The sequence below is a fragment of the Procambarus clarkii genome, chromosome 63, assembly GCF_040958095.1.
Source record: "Procambarus clarkii isolate CNS0578487 chromosome 63, FALCON_Pclarkii_2.0, whole genome shotgun sequence".
NCBI classification, from domain to species: Eukaryota; Metazoa; Arthropoda; class Malacostraca; order Decapoda; family Cambaridae; genus Procambarus; species Procambarus clarkii.
Window position 1 is genome coordinate 31,669,455 of NC_091212.1, and position 18,520 is coordinate 31,687,974.

Genomic DNA, 18,520 nt, shown 5'->3' on the forward strand with positions numbered 1-18,520 from the left:
CATCGCCAGAGAAATCCTAGTAAACAACACAGAAATCATCGATAGATACAGCGATAGCAGGCGGCTTGACGTTTGCGAGGCACTACACATCAAGAAGTCAACACCAGCAATCAACAGCCAATTATTGCACAACTATATTCTACCCACCTCAAGACTCCGCTCCAATATAGAAGCATCAAGAAATATGGACCAATAGGCTTTCTACAAACACTTCTATTCAATACCCATTGTTCCTGTTCTGTCTTGTGTTGATACTTTTAATACCCTATTAATATCCTCTCATGTTCTGTCTTGTGTTAATGCCACGTCACTATATGCCACATCATCCCTCCCACCTCACTCAAATGTAGATATAATAGCAGAGATACGTAAGTTCTAATCAGTTGTGTATTTGTGAAGTCTTTGAAAATGTAATAAGTTTTACGAAACGCGCCCGTGTCGCGTCAGACTAGAAATAAAAATGAATTTTGGAGAAGTGATTTTTGATTTACCTCCAACAGTGAAGCGTAATGTACGAAAGATTGACAAAATTCGTGTTAGAATTATTAATCTTACTTTTTCGGTCATATTTAATAATATATATATATATAATATATATATATATATATATATATATATATATATATATATATATATATATATATATATATATATATATATATATATATATATATATATATATATATATATATATATATATATATATATATATATATATATATATATATATATATATGTCGTACCTAGTAGCCAGAACGTACTTCTCAGCCAACTATGCAAGGCCCGATTTGCTTGATAAGCCAAGTTTTACGAATTAATATATTTTCTCTAATTTCTTTCTTATGAAATGATAAAGCTACCATTTCATTATGTATGAGGTCAATTTTTTTTTATTGGAGTTAAAATTAACGTAGATATATGACCGAACCTAACCAACCCTACCTAACCTAACCTATCTTTATACGTTAGGTTAGGTAGCCGAAAAAGTTAGGTTAGGTAGGTTAGGTAGTCGAAAAAAACATTAATTCATGAAAACTTGGCTAATTAGGCATATCGGGCCTTGCATAGTAGGCTGAGAAGTGCGTTCTGGCTACTAGGTACGACATCATATTTATATTTATATATTTATATTTATATATTTATATATATATATATATATATATATATATATATGTCGTACCTAGTAGCCAGAACGCACTTCTCAGCCTACTATGCAAGGAACGATTTGCCTAATAAGCCAAGTTTTCATGAATTAATTGTGTTTCGACTACCTAACATACCTAACCTAACCTAACCTAACTTTTTCTGTTATCTAACCTAACCTAACCCATAAAGATAAGTTAGGTTAGGTAGGGTTGGTTAGGTTCGGTCATATATGTACGTTAATTTTAACTCCAATAAAAAAAAATTGACCTCAAACATAATGAAATGGGTAGCTTTATCATTTCACAAGAAAAAAATAGAGAAAATATATTAATTCAGGAAAACTTGGCTTATTAGGCAAATCGGGCCTTGCATAGTAGGCTGAGAAGTTCGTTCTGGCTACTAGGTACGACATATATATATATATATATATATATATATATATATATATATATTATATATAATTAGGAAGTAATGTTTATTTGGGTAAGTTGTCAGCTTATAAGAACTAATAGCTAGTGCGGCTTGTTTGATTTGATTGTTGCCGCCGAAGGAGGCTAGTTTATTGTGCACCCCATACTCATCCTGTGAGCGGTAGCGCAAAAGCATTACAGAGGGCACAAAAGGTCTTTATCAGACCTCATCTTAGATTACATAAACAATTTCTTCAATCCTTCACACCTTATAGATACAATGTCAGCTAGTTACAGAGAAAGTGCTATTACAAGAGCTACATATTTACAGTAAGTCATCATACATTAATGGTAGGTCTTGTCGTTAATACATAATAGTTTGGCCAATGGGGATATTACAGTCATAGGGGAGCTTCTGTTTATTATTAATCCTCACAATACACTACTTGTTTCTGAATCTCATATGTCGTTCATCTACTGGAAGCAAAATGTGGGTACAGTGCAAGGATTTCAGGTAATTTATCCATAGTAATAAGATAGGTTGCCATATCATACAGAGTGAGCTTAGATTTATCTCTAAAAGGCTCAATTTTACAACAATCCAAGATATAGTGTTCGAGTGTGTGTCCCTGCCTATGTCCACACACTTTACACTTTACTTCATCTAGATCCCTATACAAGCCGAACTAGCTGCCAGAGATACTTGTAGCCAAGTCTTATACGAGCTGTGACAACATCTGTTAGTCTACTGACTTTGTTACTTGCCCCATACACATGTTTTATTTCACACATTTCATTGTGATGAACGATGGACCTGCTAGTTCCAGTTTGCACTGTTCTACTTTCTTCAAATCCATCCAGGAGTTCTCGTCTAATGACACTTTTAAGGGACGTATTTGATAACTCAAGAATCCATTCAATACTGTCTTTATTTACTGCAGCCTTAGCAAGGGCGTCAACTTTGTCATGTTCCTGCATGCCAATGTGAGAAGGAATCCACAACATTTTTATATTTACCCTCTTGCTAAGTATTCTTATATATCTACGTCTAGCTTCCAAGACAAGCACGTTATTACTTGATTGCAAACTGTTTATTGCTCGTAGTGAGGATAGGGAGTCAGAAATAATTAAGCTGTCTACTTCAGTGTTGTCAATAATTTCGAGTGCTACCAGTATCGCTACCAACTCGGCTTGCATTGTGGACGCCCAGTTACTAATTCGGATATTTCTTTGAATTGTGCTGCCATCGGGCTGATGAGCAATAACAGCACTTCCTGCCCTCCCTGTAGCTGTATTGAGTGATCCGTCAGTGTATATGGTCTGTGCAATGTTGTTTTCAGCTTGTATATTGTGAATGTGTTCTATGGTGCTTAATTTAGCAGCAAGCTGAGCATGAGGGTTGCTTGTGATTAGTTTCTTGGTGGGGTATGCAGGGGTCAGGATGTCAAAAGGTACTATCTACCAGGGTGGAAGGAAGTGCTGTACTCTTTCATCTGTATATACATCGTGCAGTCCCATCATTTTAATATGAGTGGCAGTTCTTTGAATCCATTTAGACTCGCTAGTTCCATTTCGTATGTGTTCTAACAGTGCAACTGACACAATGTTGTTTTTGTTATCACGCAGCAGCTTTAGTCCCATCATAAGATTAATTTCAAATATTCTATCTCTAATGCTAAGTATATTTAATTCTTTCCGCATGTTGAGAACTTTGGTAGTTATAGGACAGCCAAGTATAATTCTGAGTGCTTCATTTTGCATTTTTTCCAGTCTATCAATACTTTTGCCATTCTGCAGGACCAAAGCTGGTGCATGATAGTCTATCAGAGACCTTATATACGCTAAATACATCATTCTTGCTATTCTAATATTAACACCATATTTCGGGCTGTACCCCACTACAGTTCTGAGAGCCTTGAGTCTGTCTCTACATTGTTGATGTAACTTATTGACTGCAGTTGAGGAACAAGGGACAGACACACCAAGGTATTTGAAAGAAGAGACATAGTCTATTGGTATGTTGTCTATCTTAAGTTTTCGTGGTCCACTTTTGCGGTTGCCAATTTGTCTGTTAAATACCTTAGTTTTAGCAGCGTTGATTACAAGACCAAGGCTCTCACAAGCTGTATGTATACAATTTAAGACTGTTTGCATTTTGCGGTGGGTTTTAGTATGCACAAGGATGTCATCTGCATAGCTGATAGTGATGTTTGCCGGACTAGTTGGGATTGATTTTAGTAAAGCATTAATTAGAACATTAAACAAGGTAGGACTAAGTACTCTTCCATGTGGGGTGCCTAGTTGCATTACTTTAGTTTCACTCTTGTAGCCTTGGAACAGCGCAGAGGACTTCCGGTTGGTAAGATAGCCTCGTATCCACTGTAATAAATGTCCCCCTATATCCATTCTCGCTAATTCATACATAATCACTTCCCTATTAGCAATATCAAAGGCATTTTTTAAATCAAGAAATGTTGTGTACTTGTGCCTTTTATCTCCATGAACAGTAAGAAAGGTTGTGATACAGTTGTGTACACTTTTACCATGTGTGAAACCATTGATATCAGGTGACATGTGCTCTAACTCTATACAATAATCTATTAAGCACCATTCTCTCAAAGGTTTTGCACATGCAACTGGTCAGTGAGATGGGACGGAAAGCAGCAGGTTGGCCAGGCTTTGGTACAGGTACCGTAAGACTGGTGGTCCATGATACAGGCAACTGCCCAGAGACATGGCTGGCATTAAACAATTCTAATAATGGGTTACCGGGTACACGATGTAGGAGTCTTAGAATATCATAGGTGATACCGTCCTCACCAGGAGCAGTGCTACTGCCCCTGGAGAGGGCTGCATCCAATTCATAATCTGTATATGGAACATCACATTCATCATGTTGCTTGCTCAACATGAAATTTATGAGAGAATTTCTGTCTGTGGACCTCGCCTGCAATTTCTCCCCAGTGCTAGCTGGTAGCATTCCAAGGCTGGAAACCTGAGCCCATTTTGCAATTAACTGATTGGCTTTCTGTAGCGGGTTTGGGTGTGAAACTTTACTATTTTTACCAATAATTTTGTTTATGCCTTTCCAGGGTTTGCCCAGGGGAGTATGCAGGTTAAGTCCACTAACAAAACCCTCCCATTCATTTTGTCTCAGTTCAGTCATTCTCTCCCTTGCCGCTGCAAGTGCGGCCTGAAACAGTTTTAACATTTGAGGAGTTCTAAGGCTCTTATATGCTTTACCTGTCTGTCTAGCAATTGATTTAAGCTCTTTCAGTTTAGCATCATCATAGTACTGGTTGTGTCTGACCTGTTTACCAGTACTTCTTTTTGTTTGGCGTGACTCACTATTTTTGATGGCCTCATAGGTATATGGGTACATCCGGTCTCTTACCTTCGACCGCGTCGGTACCTTTATGGTCAGGAAGCCACGGATATTTACAATGGGGCTCGGTCAGTCAATATGATTCCTTTGACATCACTCAACTTATGTATTCTGTTCTCGTATTGACAATTTGAATGATATCAAGAATATTTTGAATATCTTCTGACATAGATGGTGCTGTAGTTGATTGTTGTTCATGACCTGTCCAGTGGGTCGAGACTGGTCTCATTAGCATCTCTCAGATTAGTGGGAAGAAATTCTTGCTGCAAGAATGTGTGTTCTCAGAGCTAACTAGGGTAACTAAAATACTTATTTCCTAAATAAATACTTTAATTGTAAATATTTGAAAATATATGGTATGTTTCCGAATTTCTGACGATATAAAACATATTGTGGTTTATAATCAAGTTCTTAATAGTGATCCTATCCTGCATCATAATTTACATAATATCTACTTCTGTTTTGTGTATTAAAATGACTACTTTTTATGTTAATTTATTTCTGTAAATGATGATGATGATAAAGTTCAATAAATGTAAGTAAGAACATAAGAATGAAGGTAACTGCAAGAGACTTATTGGCCCATACGAGGCAGCTCCTCGTATGGAGCTGCCTTTGATAAGTAATTACAGTACCAAAGAAGGCACCAAGCCGGGAAGGCTGTGTAGCACAATAAAATAAGTCTACTGCTCCTGAAGAGGACGGTATTACTTACAGTTTACTGAGATTAGTCTCACAAGTACCAGGTAATCCACTTTTAGTGTTGTACAGAATGAGTTTAAGTGAAGGAGTATTACCTGATGATTGGACAGTGTCATTGTTCCCATCCCCAAAGCACTGTGTGTCGACCCATATCTCTAACATAATTTTGTCTATTAGCACAGTTTTCGGCGTGAAGGCATTGAGTAAATCTCGGCAATACAAGAAGTTTCAAGCTAAACTTTCTAATATGCTACACTCGCCTGAGGTCCGTAGAAGAGCGAAATCTGATTATGCATTTTGGTTCTACAAGGTAGCCAACTCCATCAAAATATTAAATATGTACCCAACTCAATTAACGATTAATCAACCAATTACTCCATGGGATAACTTGGATCTAGCAGTTGATTTTGTAAATGCACCCAAGAAAGATAATGTACACTCTACATTATTAAAACAGTTAACACTGAAAAGCATCACTGAGAGTACTCAGAGTATGGGTAACGATGTGTGTCAGTGCTATACCGACGGTTCTGTAGAAGAAGGTGGACGATGTACCGGATGCGCATGTAATATATTTGAACAATCTTCTCTCGTACATACAGCAATGAAGCGCGTCAATGATTGGGCAAGTACAACTCAAACCGTACTTGCAGGCATATACCTTGCCACGGAATTTTTAAAAGACAAAGGCAGTGGACTTATATACTGTGATTCGCAGAGTGAACTCCTGGTATTGAACGCACATAGTAGTGACACCCAGAAAATAGTCAGTGATATTCGAATGAATATTTTAGCTGCCAAAGAAAAGAGATTTGAAATTAAATTCCTATGGATACCATCACATGTTGGCATCTCAAGGCATGACACTGTTGATATGCTTGCAAAGACAGCCTGTAGAAAACCAGTGGTAGAAATTGATATGGGTGTTTCATTAGCAGTGACAAAGAGAATACTTAAGCAAACATCTAATGAAAATCTCACCGACCTAACAAATTCACAAAGACCTGAAAGTTGTAGCATTAAATATTATGATAGATATCGTGCGGAGACATTCACATACAGGATTAATGGAACAAGAACCCAGCAATGTGATATTATAGTGGCCAGAATACGCTTGGGATATAGACGTATCTGGCAGCTTTCTCAAAACCCAAATGTCGAGTACACAATGTGTCAACTTTGTGAAAGAGAAAATATGCACTCCCTTGAACATTATATTGTAGAATGTCCCATACTGACTGACTTTCGCCCTCCTGGGCTAAGGTATGCTGAACTGTGTAATTACTATTTGAGTACTGGAACACTTGATGATATATTGAACTTGTACCCTAGATTGACCATGTAACGTATCAATTATACAATGAATGTATGTGATGTAACTCTATAACCTGAGCTTGTGAAAGCACCTTAATCACCTTCAGTGATTAAGTGCTTAATTGCACACTAGTTTCTCTATCAGTTATCTCACCTTGTCAGAGTAAAAGAGACAAATATATGTGTATGTATGTGTGTATATATGTATGTATATATATGTATATGTACGCATACGTCTGTGTGTGTATATGTATGTGTATAAAGTATATGTGGAAGCTGGTCAGAATTCAATTTCACCTTTGTAAATGCACGTTAATGACACTATGTAAAAGACACATCGAACACTTTATGTAGGGCATACGTAAATCTGTGTATTTATGTATTTACGTATGTAGCTTAGCCTAGCATTTTAAAAACACTACAATCACCTTCTGTGGTTGATTGTTCAATAAATCCCTGAACTATATGTTTAACAAATCTCTAACCCTATCAATGGAGTTAGTTTAGTTCTTATATTATGCACCCTATACCCATCTTGTGGGCGGTAGTGGAAAGGGTTAGAGTCCATGGCGGACTGAAGAAAATGTATATATGCTGGTTAGCATTGTTAATGTGTGGCCACGTCTGTGGTAGAAAATAATACAAAAAATCAAATAAAGGTATTATTGAAACTTTATAGGAAAACATTAAATCCTAAATATATCTTTAATATTATACTTGAAATATTGTATACTTTGCTCTCACCATCGTACTTCTGCACCTGCTGGCAAGTGGTTCGGTGCAGTGTGCAGGTGATGTTCATTACTGGGTGAGCTGGCAGGTGGTGCTCACCTGCCAGCTCACCCAACGAAAATTTGGTTTTTAATACACTTACACATTTATTGGGTCTTTCCTTCACCTTCATTCAAGCACTAGGGTATTACAGCAAGTGTTTTAATTATAATATTTATTAACGTTATTATTTTTAATTTTTATTATTATTATCAGGAGAGTGTAAGTAGTAAGTAATTATCAAAAGAAGGCACCAAACCGGGAAGGCTATGTAGCACCATCAAATACGCAAAATAATCAGAGGGCGCTAAATATCACCAAGGATGCCAATACGAGAACAAAAACGCATAAGGCGAATGATATCAAAAGTATCCGAGTCACCAAGAATTCTATCGAGGGACAGGTGACCGCGAGGGGCGGTCGGAAAGCAAGACACACGCTCGTCCTGGAAGTCAGGACATTCAAGAAGGACATGCACGACCGTAAGAGGGACAATGCAACTAGGACAATAAGGAGCAGGGCGGCGCTCCATCAAGTGACCATGGGTTAAGCGAGTATGGCCAATACGCAACCTCGCCAGAGCTGTTTCCCACCGCCGGTTACGGTGGAAGGAGGACGGCCACGAGGAAACACAACATTTAAGAGTACGTAGCTTGTTACCAGTAACAGACAACCAAGAAGCCTGCCAACGGGTAAGGACTGAGGAATGGATAACCGGGTAAAAGTCGGAATACGGAATGCCTTTACGAGAGATGGGACAAGAGCGGACAGCTTCCTTAGCGGCAGCATCCGCACGCTCATTTAAAGACACGCCAATATGGCTGGGAACCCAACAAAACTCAACCGACTTAAATTTACTGTGAACGAGAAACAGCCAATGCTGGATCTCGACAACTACTGGATGAACTGGATTAAAGCACCCGAGAGCCATGAGGGCACTACGAGAGTCAACAACAACCACAAAGGAAGACTGACAACGAGAAAGCAGGAGACGAAGAGCATAGAGAATAGCATAAAGTTCCGCTGTAAAGATGCTAGTCTCTGGAGGCAAGCGACACATATAAGTGCGATCAGGAAAAACAACAGAGTAGCCAACACCGTCCGCTGACTTAGACCCATCGGTGAAGACAGAAACGGAGCGGGAGTGAGAAGAAAAGTGCTCGAGGAAAAGGCGTTTTAGAACCGTAGGAGGGGTAAAAGCTTTAGTGATACGAGTCAAGGATGTACAAAACCGCGGAAGAGGGACCCTCCACGGGGGCAAAGAAGGAACAACACGAGGAGAAACATCAGAAATACGAACGGAAAGAGAATCCTGTAGGCGAGATAACCGGACAGAAAGAGGGAGGTGGTGAAGAGGAACAGGAACCGCAGGAGGGGTAAAAGTTAAAGCACGACAGAGGCGAGAGGAAGGATGTTGCAAGGACCGCGCAAGATAGCGAAGACAGTAGCGATCACGGCGGTCCTGGAGAGACAGGAAGCCAGTGTCAACATACAAGCTAAGGACGGGAGTCGAACGAAAGGCACCAGAACTGAGGCGCAACCCAGTATGGTGCAAAGCATCAAGACGGCGAAGAGTAGAAGGAGAAGCAGACGAGTAAGCAGGGCAACCATAATCGAGCTTAGACAGAACGAGAGAGGAATGTAAAGCAAGGAGAGTGCGCCTATCTGCCCCCCAAGAAGTATGGGACAAGACCCGAAGGAGGGTAAGGGCCTTAGAGCACTCAACACGGAGGTAAGAGATATGGGGAGACCAAGACAAACGAGTGTCAAGGAATAACCCCAAAAGCTTCGCGGAATCTTTGTATTCAAGGGGATGACCATAAAGTGACAAAGAGGGACGAAGAACAACCCGTTTCCGCGTAAAAGTCATGGCACAAGTCTTAGAAGTAGAGAACTTGAAGCCATGACCTGTGGCCCAAGACGACACGGCATCAATTGCAAGTTGAAGCCGGCGTTGAAGGAGAGGCGAATCATCACCCTGACAACAAAGGGTAAGATCATCGACATAGAGAGCGGAGAAGACACCAGAAGGAAGAGAGGAAAGAAGACCATTGAGGGCAACCAGAAAAAGAGTAGTGCTCAGAACACTACCCTGGGGCACACCTTCGTATTGCTGAAAAGAGGGAGACAGAGCGGTACCAAGGCGCACCCGAAAGGAACGACGAGAGAAGAAGCTGCGGAGAAAGAGAGGGAGATGACCACGAAGGCCAAAAGAATGAAGTTGAGATAGGATATGATAACGCCAAGTGGTGTCGTAAGCCTTTTCTAGGTCAAAGAGGACGGCAACAACGGAGGTCTTCGCAGCAAAAGCAGTACGAATATAGACCTCCAAGTTCACCAGGACATCTGTCGTGCTGCGGCACTTGCGGAAACCAAATTGAGAAGGGGAGAGGAGGTGATGGTGTTCCAGGAACCACATCAGACGAACGTTAACCATACGTTCAAAGAGTTTGCAGACACAACTTGTGAGAGCAATAGGGCGAAAGTCCTTAGGGGAAGTACCCAGAGACCCCGGTTTGCGAACAGGGAGGACAACGGCATCGAGCCAGTCCTCAGGGACTGACGACGACTCCCAGATCCGATTATACAGACTCAGTAAATACTGAGACGTGCTCGGAGGGAGATGGCGAAGCATCTCATAATGAATACCATCGGAGCCCGCCGCCGTAGAACCGCAGAGGGCCAGGGCAGAACGAAGTTCAGAGAGAGAGAGAAGGGATCATTATAGGGAAGCTGAAGATGAGTGCAGAAATCTAAAGGACGAGACTCAAGGACAGGTTTACGAAGAAGGAAAGATTGGGGAAGATGAAGACCAGAGCTAACAGAAGAAAAGTGGGAACCCAGTTCGGAAGCGACCTGCAACGGGTCCGCCACAAGAGTATCATGGAGGTGAAGGACCGGTGAAACATCGGGAACGAACTTACCCGCTATCTTGCGGATACGCTTCCAGATCTGGGCCAGAGGGGTTTCGGACGTAATTGTCGAGACATAAGACGCCCAACATTCACGTTTAGCCGTACGGATGGCCCTACGGGCCACCGCACTCGCTTTCCGAAAGAAAAGAAAAGAATCGGTCGTCTGCCTACGGCGGTGCTTCTTCCAGGCTGCACGCTTACAGCGGACAGCCCGAGCACAGTCCGCATTCCACCAGGGAACGCACTTCCGTGGACCCCGAGAGGAAGAGCGAGGAATAGAGCGGAGGGCAGCGTCGAAGACAGTGTCATGAAAAAGGAGGAGAGCGCGAGAGAGGGGCAGAAGGGAGAGGTCAGAGAGAGTAGCATTGAGGGAAAATAGGGTCCAGTCCGCCTTAGCAAACTGCCACCTAGGGAAAGAGAGGGAAGGGCGAAAAGAGAAAAAGGAAACAAGGATGGGGAAATGATCACTCCCATGGAGGTCATCAAGAACCTGCCACGTGAAATCTAAGTAAAGAGAAGAAGAGCAGAGAGAAAGATCAAGACAAGAAAGGGTGCGAGTTCGAGAGTCCAAATGAGTGGGCTCACCAGAATTCAAAAGAGACAGGGAAGAAGAGAGGAGAAACGGCTCAAGGAGGCGACCCCGGGTATTCGTCAGAACGTCACCCCAAAGAGAATGACGACAATTGAAGTCACCCAGCAGGAGCACAGGCTCCGGCAAGGAGTCTAGGAGGTGTTTCAAATCAGGAAGAGAGAGCGGGACACTCGGGGGGAGATAAATGGAACAAACTGTGTACCATTTCCCCACAAAGATACGAGCAGCAGAACAATGGAGAGGCGAAGGAAAAAGTAAAGGAACAAAGGGAACATCAGCCCGAATCAAGAGAGCAGAAGAATTAGAAGCCCCAGCAATGGCTGGGGGGGGGAGAGAAAGGAATAGCCACGAAAACGACCAGGACGAGCACCAAGCATTGGCTCCTGGAGACAGACACAAAGGGGCGAAAACCGCGAAACCAGAAGTTGGAGTTCGAGGAAATTGGCGTAATAACCTCGAACGTTCCATTGAAGAATGGACAACGACGAGAAGAGAAAGGACAAAAACAGAGAACAAGGAAGAAACAAAGGCGAAAGACCAACAGAGCACGTTAAAGAATATCAGGGTCGGGATCAGGGTCAGCAAAGTCAGGGTTAGGGGGCATGGGTAAACTGAGCAAAGACGGAGGGAAGGAAACGGGAGAACAGATCAGAGGTGGGCGGGCAGGGTCCGGAGGAGGAGGAGACAACGGAGAGGAGCAGTCAAGGACAGCAGCAGGAAGAGGGGGAGTAGAAAGAGAGGAGCGCACCCCAGCAAGAGCAGCAACCGAAAGGGAAGCAGGGGCCAAAGAAACCTCCATAGCAGGAACAGGGGGCGCAAGCACTGAAACGGGAGGGGAAGGAGCAACAGAGCCAGAAGGAGGAGCTGAGGAAGAAAGCGAAGCCTTCTTACCCGCCGGGGAAGAGGAAGGAGAGGAGCCAGGCTTACGCTTCTGACTTAAAGAGACCGGTGTCCCAGCAACTACGTACCGGGCAACGGATTCCAGTGTCTCAACAGGAGAAGCCGAACGAGAGCACACACGACGGCCGTTAGGAGAGCGATGGACATCCGCCCGCACCGACAGGCGGCGGGGAGAGCCGATAGATGGAGGAAGAGGATGGGAAGGAGGATCGGAGGGGGACGAGGAAGAAGACACAGAAGACACGACAGACCGGGTAGAAGGAAGGGGAACCCCAGACAGAGGACCAGGAGGAGGAACCTTCGGGAGAGAACCCAAAGGGACAGAGGAGGGGGCAGTGGGCGCATCAGGGTACAAGGCCCGGAAACGGTTGTGAGTCTGAGGAAGGCGGGAAGGACGAGGAGAGGAAGAGCGCAACACGCGAGCATAAGAGATATTAGCATAAGGCGGGAGCCGGCGAACCTGGCGCCTCGCCTCAGGAAAAGATAAACGCTCCCGGTGCTTCAAGTTGAGGACGGCTGCCTCAAGCTTGTAATGGACACAAGCACGGGAGAAGGTAGGATGGGCCTCACCGCAGTTGAGGCAACGAGCCTGGGGAGAAGCGCACTCCGACTTAGAGTGACCTTCGCCACCACACAAAGGACAGAGAGAGACAGTCCCGGAGCAGCGGAGGGCACCATGCCCAAACCTCCAGCACTTGTTGCAGAGCCGAGGAGAAGGAATGTACTCCTGGACAGAGCACCTGGCACCAGCAAGAATGACAGAGGGTGGAAGGGTCCTACCATCAAAGGTAATCTTCACAACCCGGAGGGGTTGACGGCGACTACCACGAGGGGGACGAGTAAACGTGTCCACCTGGAGAATAGAGTGGCCCTGGGCAGCGAGGATATGTCGAATATCGTCGTGGCAGTCGCGCAGGTCCCGAACACCGGTCGCAACATGGGGCGGGAGCAAAATAGTGCCAACACTGGCATTCAACTGAACGTTCTTCGAGACCCGAACGGGGGTCTCGCCAAGGCAGGATAAGGCAGCCAAGCGGGAAGCAGCATCCTGAGAAGGAGCAGCAACGACACGTGCACCGAGACGAGTGGGGTTGAAAGTAATGGAGGCATCCACGGAATCAATGAGATGTCGATGGAGGGAGAAATCGTCAGGAGGCGCAGAATCAAGAGGGAGGAGATCAAAATATTTGGCCCACGAAGCGGGACCAAACAAGGCTTGATAGGTAGCAGAACTGGAAGGAATCGAGCGAGGGCGGCCGTGACGAGGACGGCGGTGGGAACCCCCAGAGAGAGAGGGGTCAAAAGGCACAGTAGTTACAACTAGAGAAGGAGCCGCGCCAGGGGACAAGGTAGTCACCACTGGGGGCTTGGGGCTCGACCCAACCACAGAGGAGGGAGGGGAGCCAGAGGAAGGAGTCAGAGAGGCCAAAGGAGGAGCAAGGTCGGGGCCCAATGCAGCGGAGGCTACAGAGCCCGGTCTTCCAATACGGACCGACTCGGGGGCTTGGTCGCCCACCCCACGAGCCTGAGAAGGTAAACCAGAAGAAGCCGAAGCAGGGGTAATCATCTTGACGAAAGAAAGAATTCACTCACGAATGTGCCCCCACACCCACCATGGAGCCACAATTAGAGGCAGGACACCCAACAAGAAGCTATCGCCGATCTTGTCGGGGCCTCCTAGGGGTGCGTCGCGAGTATACGCCCCACAAACGCCACCTTAAGAAACCGACAGTCCGTCGAGATCGGGTTCAGTGACGAAGTGGGGATTGACAATAAAAGGTTCCCCTCGCTCTCGACGTCGGGTACTGCAGTTCTACGGGTGCATGAGTATGCCTCCTCAAGCACCCGGGCGTCAAAATAGAAGAAGTCCAAGGGAAGAACCAGAACGAGCAAAAGGTCGGTAGGAAACGGCAAGCAGATAGGAGAAGAGGGGGGAGAAAAACGAAACAGAAGGAAAAGGAAAAGATGCCCAGCAGAATTGGAGAGGACGGCAGCAGGAGCACAAGGCTAGAAAAGGACAGAGGACTGTCCCAAGGAGCATCACACTCCGGCAGCCGCCCACTATGCCCCCACACGGCGACAACGAGCTGAGCGGGGAGGGGGAAACATATTGTAAAAAACACAAATATGCATCATATACGATAAAAAAAACTAATAAAACTGCATTGGAAATACATAGAACAAATAATTGAAAATAAATTTGTGGCAACTCGCGGTGCTTGAATAGCGTGCGCGACCGCCTCTGGGAACTTCGCGCACGGGCAACCAGCCCGTGACACCCCCTTCTCCACATCCCCACAGCACAGCAATTCCACAGTAGGTGGAATTCTTTAGTTTTTCTTACATGTATGTGTTCAGGGAAGGGAATTAATCATTTTACAGAGATCAAAATTTTTTGCAAACACTAGATTTTATGCGCACAGGGGGACTGTCCCATTAAACTCGGAGCATCACAGTGGTTAAAATACTGAACATCAGCCTTGTCATGTCTGGTTTACGGTGGTGTTCGTCCTGAGGCCCTGAGCCATTCCTGGTATGAGAATCCACTTAATTCTGGAAATAATTTTTGTTGCCTGGTGTTGAACTTCCTCCAAAGAAGGCATGTCATTTTGAAGACGAGGTCTCTATGCTTGAATACAGTAGTGTAGATAGGGTGCACAAGAGAGCTGTACAGTTGAATAACCTTTTCTTTTCATTCATATCATATGTTCCTTTGATTATTTTTTTATTGCAGCCCCTACCTGTTGAGGAACTTTTAAATGACTGGTGGAGCATTAACTCCTAGATAATTTTTTTTTATCAAGTAGCTGCATGGTAGTATTGATATGATATTTATAATGTACATTTTTATGTCCTGGATGCAAGGTCTTGCATTTTTCAATACTGAAAAAAATTTGCTTTGTCTGCTGACCATCAGTGGAGTTCATGCAGTCTCTTTGCAATGCCCCCACTCAACAAGTCATTGCTTATTGTCAGATTTTGACAATATATCTGGAACTATCTGACATGGGTTGATCAAACAGGAGTTTCCCAAAGAATTAACCCATAAACCTACAAAAAAGTGAACCCTGAAATGTGTCGAAGCATGGAAAACTAAACAAGACTAGCATATACACTTTTAAAATGATAGCAGCCTGTACCTGTAATGCTAGCACTTAAGTCCAAACATAAGGCTAGCCCACTTAGCTGAATCGACAAAACAGCAGTCCAAAGCAAGAGCCATATCATGATAGCACTATTCACGAGTGAAGGGTCCATTTTGCCAGTACCTTGGGTGAAATAAAGTGCAGCCAGGTGTTGGGAGGAGTGGAGTGGCAAGTTATTTAATAGATCATCACTTTTTATGTAAAAAATGTTATAGTATCCACTCAATTTAACGGCCTCTTTTATACCGATCTGCCAATAATAACGACCGGTTTGGGAGACCAGTATCTGGAACCCTATATACCGGTCTGGCGGTCGATATTACCGAAGGTTGGTATTGGATTTGTTTTGGCATCGGCGATCCCTCACATGGCAACAGGCCACCGACCTCCAAGGCATTGAGGGAGGGATGGGAGGCAGTGATTGATGGAGGGAGGCATTGCAGGGGAGAGGCGGGGGAGAGTGTTGGTGGTGTGGGAGGGAGGGTGTTGGTGGTGGTGATGGAGGTGAGGGAGGTAGTGATTGATGGAGGCATTGAGGGGGAAAGGCAGGGAGTGTAATTACCTAAGTGTAATTACCCAAGTGTAGTTACAGGATGAGAGCTACTCTCGTGGTGTCCCGTCTTCCCAGCACTCTTTGTCATATAACGCTTTGAAACTACTGACGGTCTTGGCCTCCACCACCTTCTCACTTAACTTGTTCCAACCGTCTACCACTCTATTTGCGAAGGTGAATTTTCTTATATTTCTTCGGCATCTGTGTTTAGCTAGTTTAAATCTATGACCTCTTGTTCTTGAAATTCCAGGTCTCAGGAAGTCTTCCCTGTCGATTTTATCAATTCCTGTAACTATTTTATATGTAGTGATCATATCACCTCTTTTTCTTCTGTCTTCTAGTTTTGGCATATTTAATGCTTCTAACCTCTCCTCGTAGCTCTTGCCCTTCAGTTCTGGGAGCCACTTAGTAGCATGTCTTTGCACCTTTTCCAGTTTGTTGATGTGCTTCTTAAGATATGGGCACCACACAACAGCTGCATATTCTAGCTTTGGCCTAACAAAAGTCATGAACAATTTCTTTAGTATATCGCCATCCATGTATTTAAATGCAATTCTGAAGTTAGAAAGCATAGCATAGGCTCCTTGCACAATATTCTTTATGTGGTCCTCAGGTGATAGTTTTCTATCTAGAACCACTCCTAGATCTCTTTCTTTATCAGAATTCTTTAAAGATTTCTCACATAATATATAGGTTGTGTGGGGTCTATGTTCTCCTATTCCACATTCCATAACATGACATTTATTAACATTAAATTCCATTTGCCAAGTGGTGCTCCATATACTTATTTTGTCCAGGTCTTCTTGAAGGGCATGACAGTCATCTAAATTTCTTATCCTTCCTATTATCTTAGCATCATCAGCAAACATGTTCATATAATTCTGTATACCAACTGGTAGATCATTTATGTACACAATAAACATCACTGGTGCAAGAACTGAACCCTGTGGTACTCCACTTGTGACATTTCTCCATTCTGATACATTGCCTCTGATTACTGCCCTCATTTTTCTATCAGTCAGAAAATTTTTCATCCATGATAGAAGCTTACCTGTCACCCCTCCAATATTTTCCAGTTTCCAGAACAACCTCTTATGTGGAACTCTGTCGAAAGCCTTTTTTAGGTCCAGATAGATGCAGTCAACCCAACCATCTCTTTCCTGTAATATCTCTGTGGCTCGATCATAGAAACTGAGTAAATTCGATACACAGGATCTTCCAGATCGAAAACCATACTGTCTGTCTGATATTATATCATTTCTCTCTAGGTGTTCTACCCATTTAGTTTTGATTAGTTTTTCCAATACTTTCATTATTACACTTGTCAATGATACAGGTCTATAATTGAGGGGGTCTTCCCTGCTGCCACTTTTGTAGATTGGAACTATGTTAGCCTGTTTCCACCCGTCTGCTACGATTCCTGTACACAGGGATGCCTGAAAGATCAGGTGAAGTGGAATGCTGAGCTCAGATGCACATTCTCTCAGAACCCATGGTGAAACGCCATCTGGGCCAGCTGCTTTGTTCTTACCGAGCTCCTTGAGCATTTTTTCCACTTCGTCTCTAGACACCTCTATGTGTTCTATGTTGTTCTCTGGAATTCTTATTGTATCTGGTTCCCTAAAGATTTCATTTTGTACAAACACACTTTGGAACTTTTCGTTTAGTGTTTCACACATTTCCTTTTCATCTTCCGTGAATCTATTTCCCATTTTCAACCTCTGAATATTATCCTTTACCTGCAATTTGTTGTTTATGAATTTATAGAATAGACCTGGTTCTGTTTTACATTTGTCCGCAATCCCTTTTTCAAAATTTCTTTCTGCCTCTCTCCTCACTGCCGTGTAGTTGTTTCTCGCATCTTTGTATCGCTGGTATGTTTGGGGGTTCGGCCTCTTCCTGTATTGATTCCATTTTTGTGTCTTTCGGTCTCTAGCCCTCTCGCAATTTCTATTGAACCAATCCTGTTTCCTAGTTCTGCATCTCTGTTTTGGTATAAATTTTTTTGTGCCTTTATCATATATTTCACAAAACTTGCCATACATCTCATTCACTTCCTTGCCTAGCATCAAGTCTGTCCAATTATACTCACTAAAAAAATTTCTAAGGTCACCATAATGTCCTCTCCTGAAGTCTGGTTTTTCAACTGCTTCAACCTCCTTATTTTCTTCCAGCTTATAACGCATTGCATACTTTATTCCCAAAAAGACATGGTCACTTTTACCCAAGGGAGGAAGGTACTGAATGTCAAATATCTCTTCCTCCTTCCTGGTAAATATCAAATCTAGCATGGAGGGAACGTCCCCTTCCCTCATCCTCGTAGCTTGTTTAACATGTTGATACAAGAATGTTTCCAGGATGAGGTCTACAAATTTACAGGTCCAAAAATCTTCTGTTTTAGCTTCATATGCTTCCCAGTCTATGGATTTCAAGTTGAAGTCACCGACTATCAACAGTCGTGATCTATCGTTATCCGCTCTCGCTATAATCTCTCTCATTGTGTGTTGGTGTGGGTGTGTGTGTGTGTTGGTGGTGGTGGCGAGGGAGGCAGTGATTGATGGAGGGAGGCATTGAGGGGAAGAGGCAGGGAGTGTGTTGGTGTGGGAGAGTGTGTTGGTGGTGGTGGCGAGGGAGGCATTAAGGGGAAGAGGCAGGGAGTGTGTTGGTGGTGGTGGTGTGGGAAGGA

At 43.5% G+C, this 18,520-nt stretch overlaps 1 protein-coding gene across 3 annotated transcripts in view; it reads right to left on the minus strand.

Annotated features, from left to right (window-relative positions):
* The window catches only part of LOC123769568 (uncharacterized), a 270,062-nt gene that overhangs the window by 128,698 nt on the left and 122,844 nt on the right, over positions 1 to 18,520 (minus strand). The window contains exon 6 of one of the 3 annotated variants that reach the window (XM_069308839.1): positions 4,973 to 5,142. The exons of the other annotated variants lie outside the window; for them this stretch is intronic. Within the exon in view, the coding sequence (XP_069164940.1) occupies positions 5,044 to 5,142 (99 nt within the window). The 3' untranslated portion in view covers positions 4,973 to 5,043. Of the gene's footprint in view, positions 1 to 4,972; positions 5,143 to 18,520 lie in introns of those variants that run through there. 3 annotated transcript variants of the gene reach the window in all.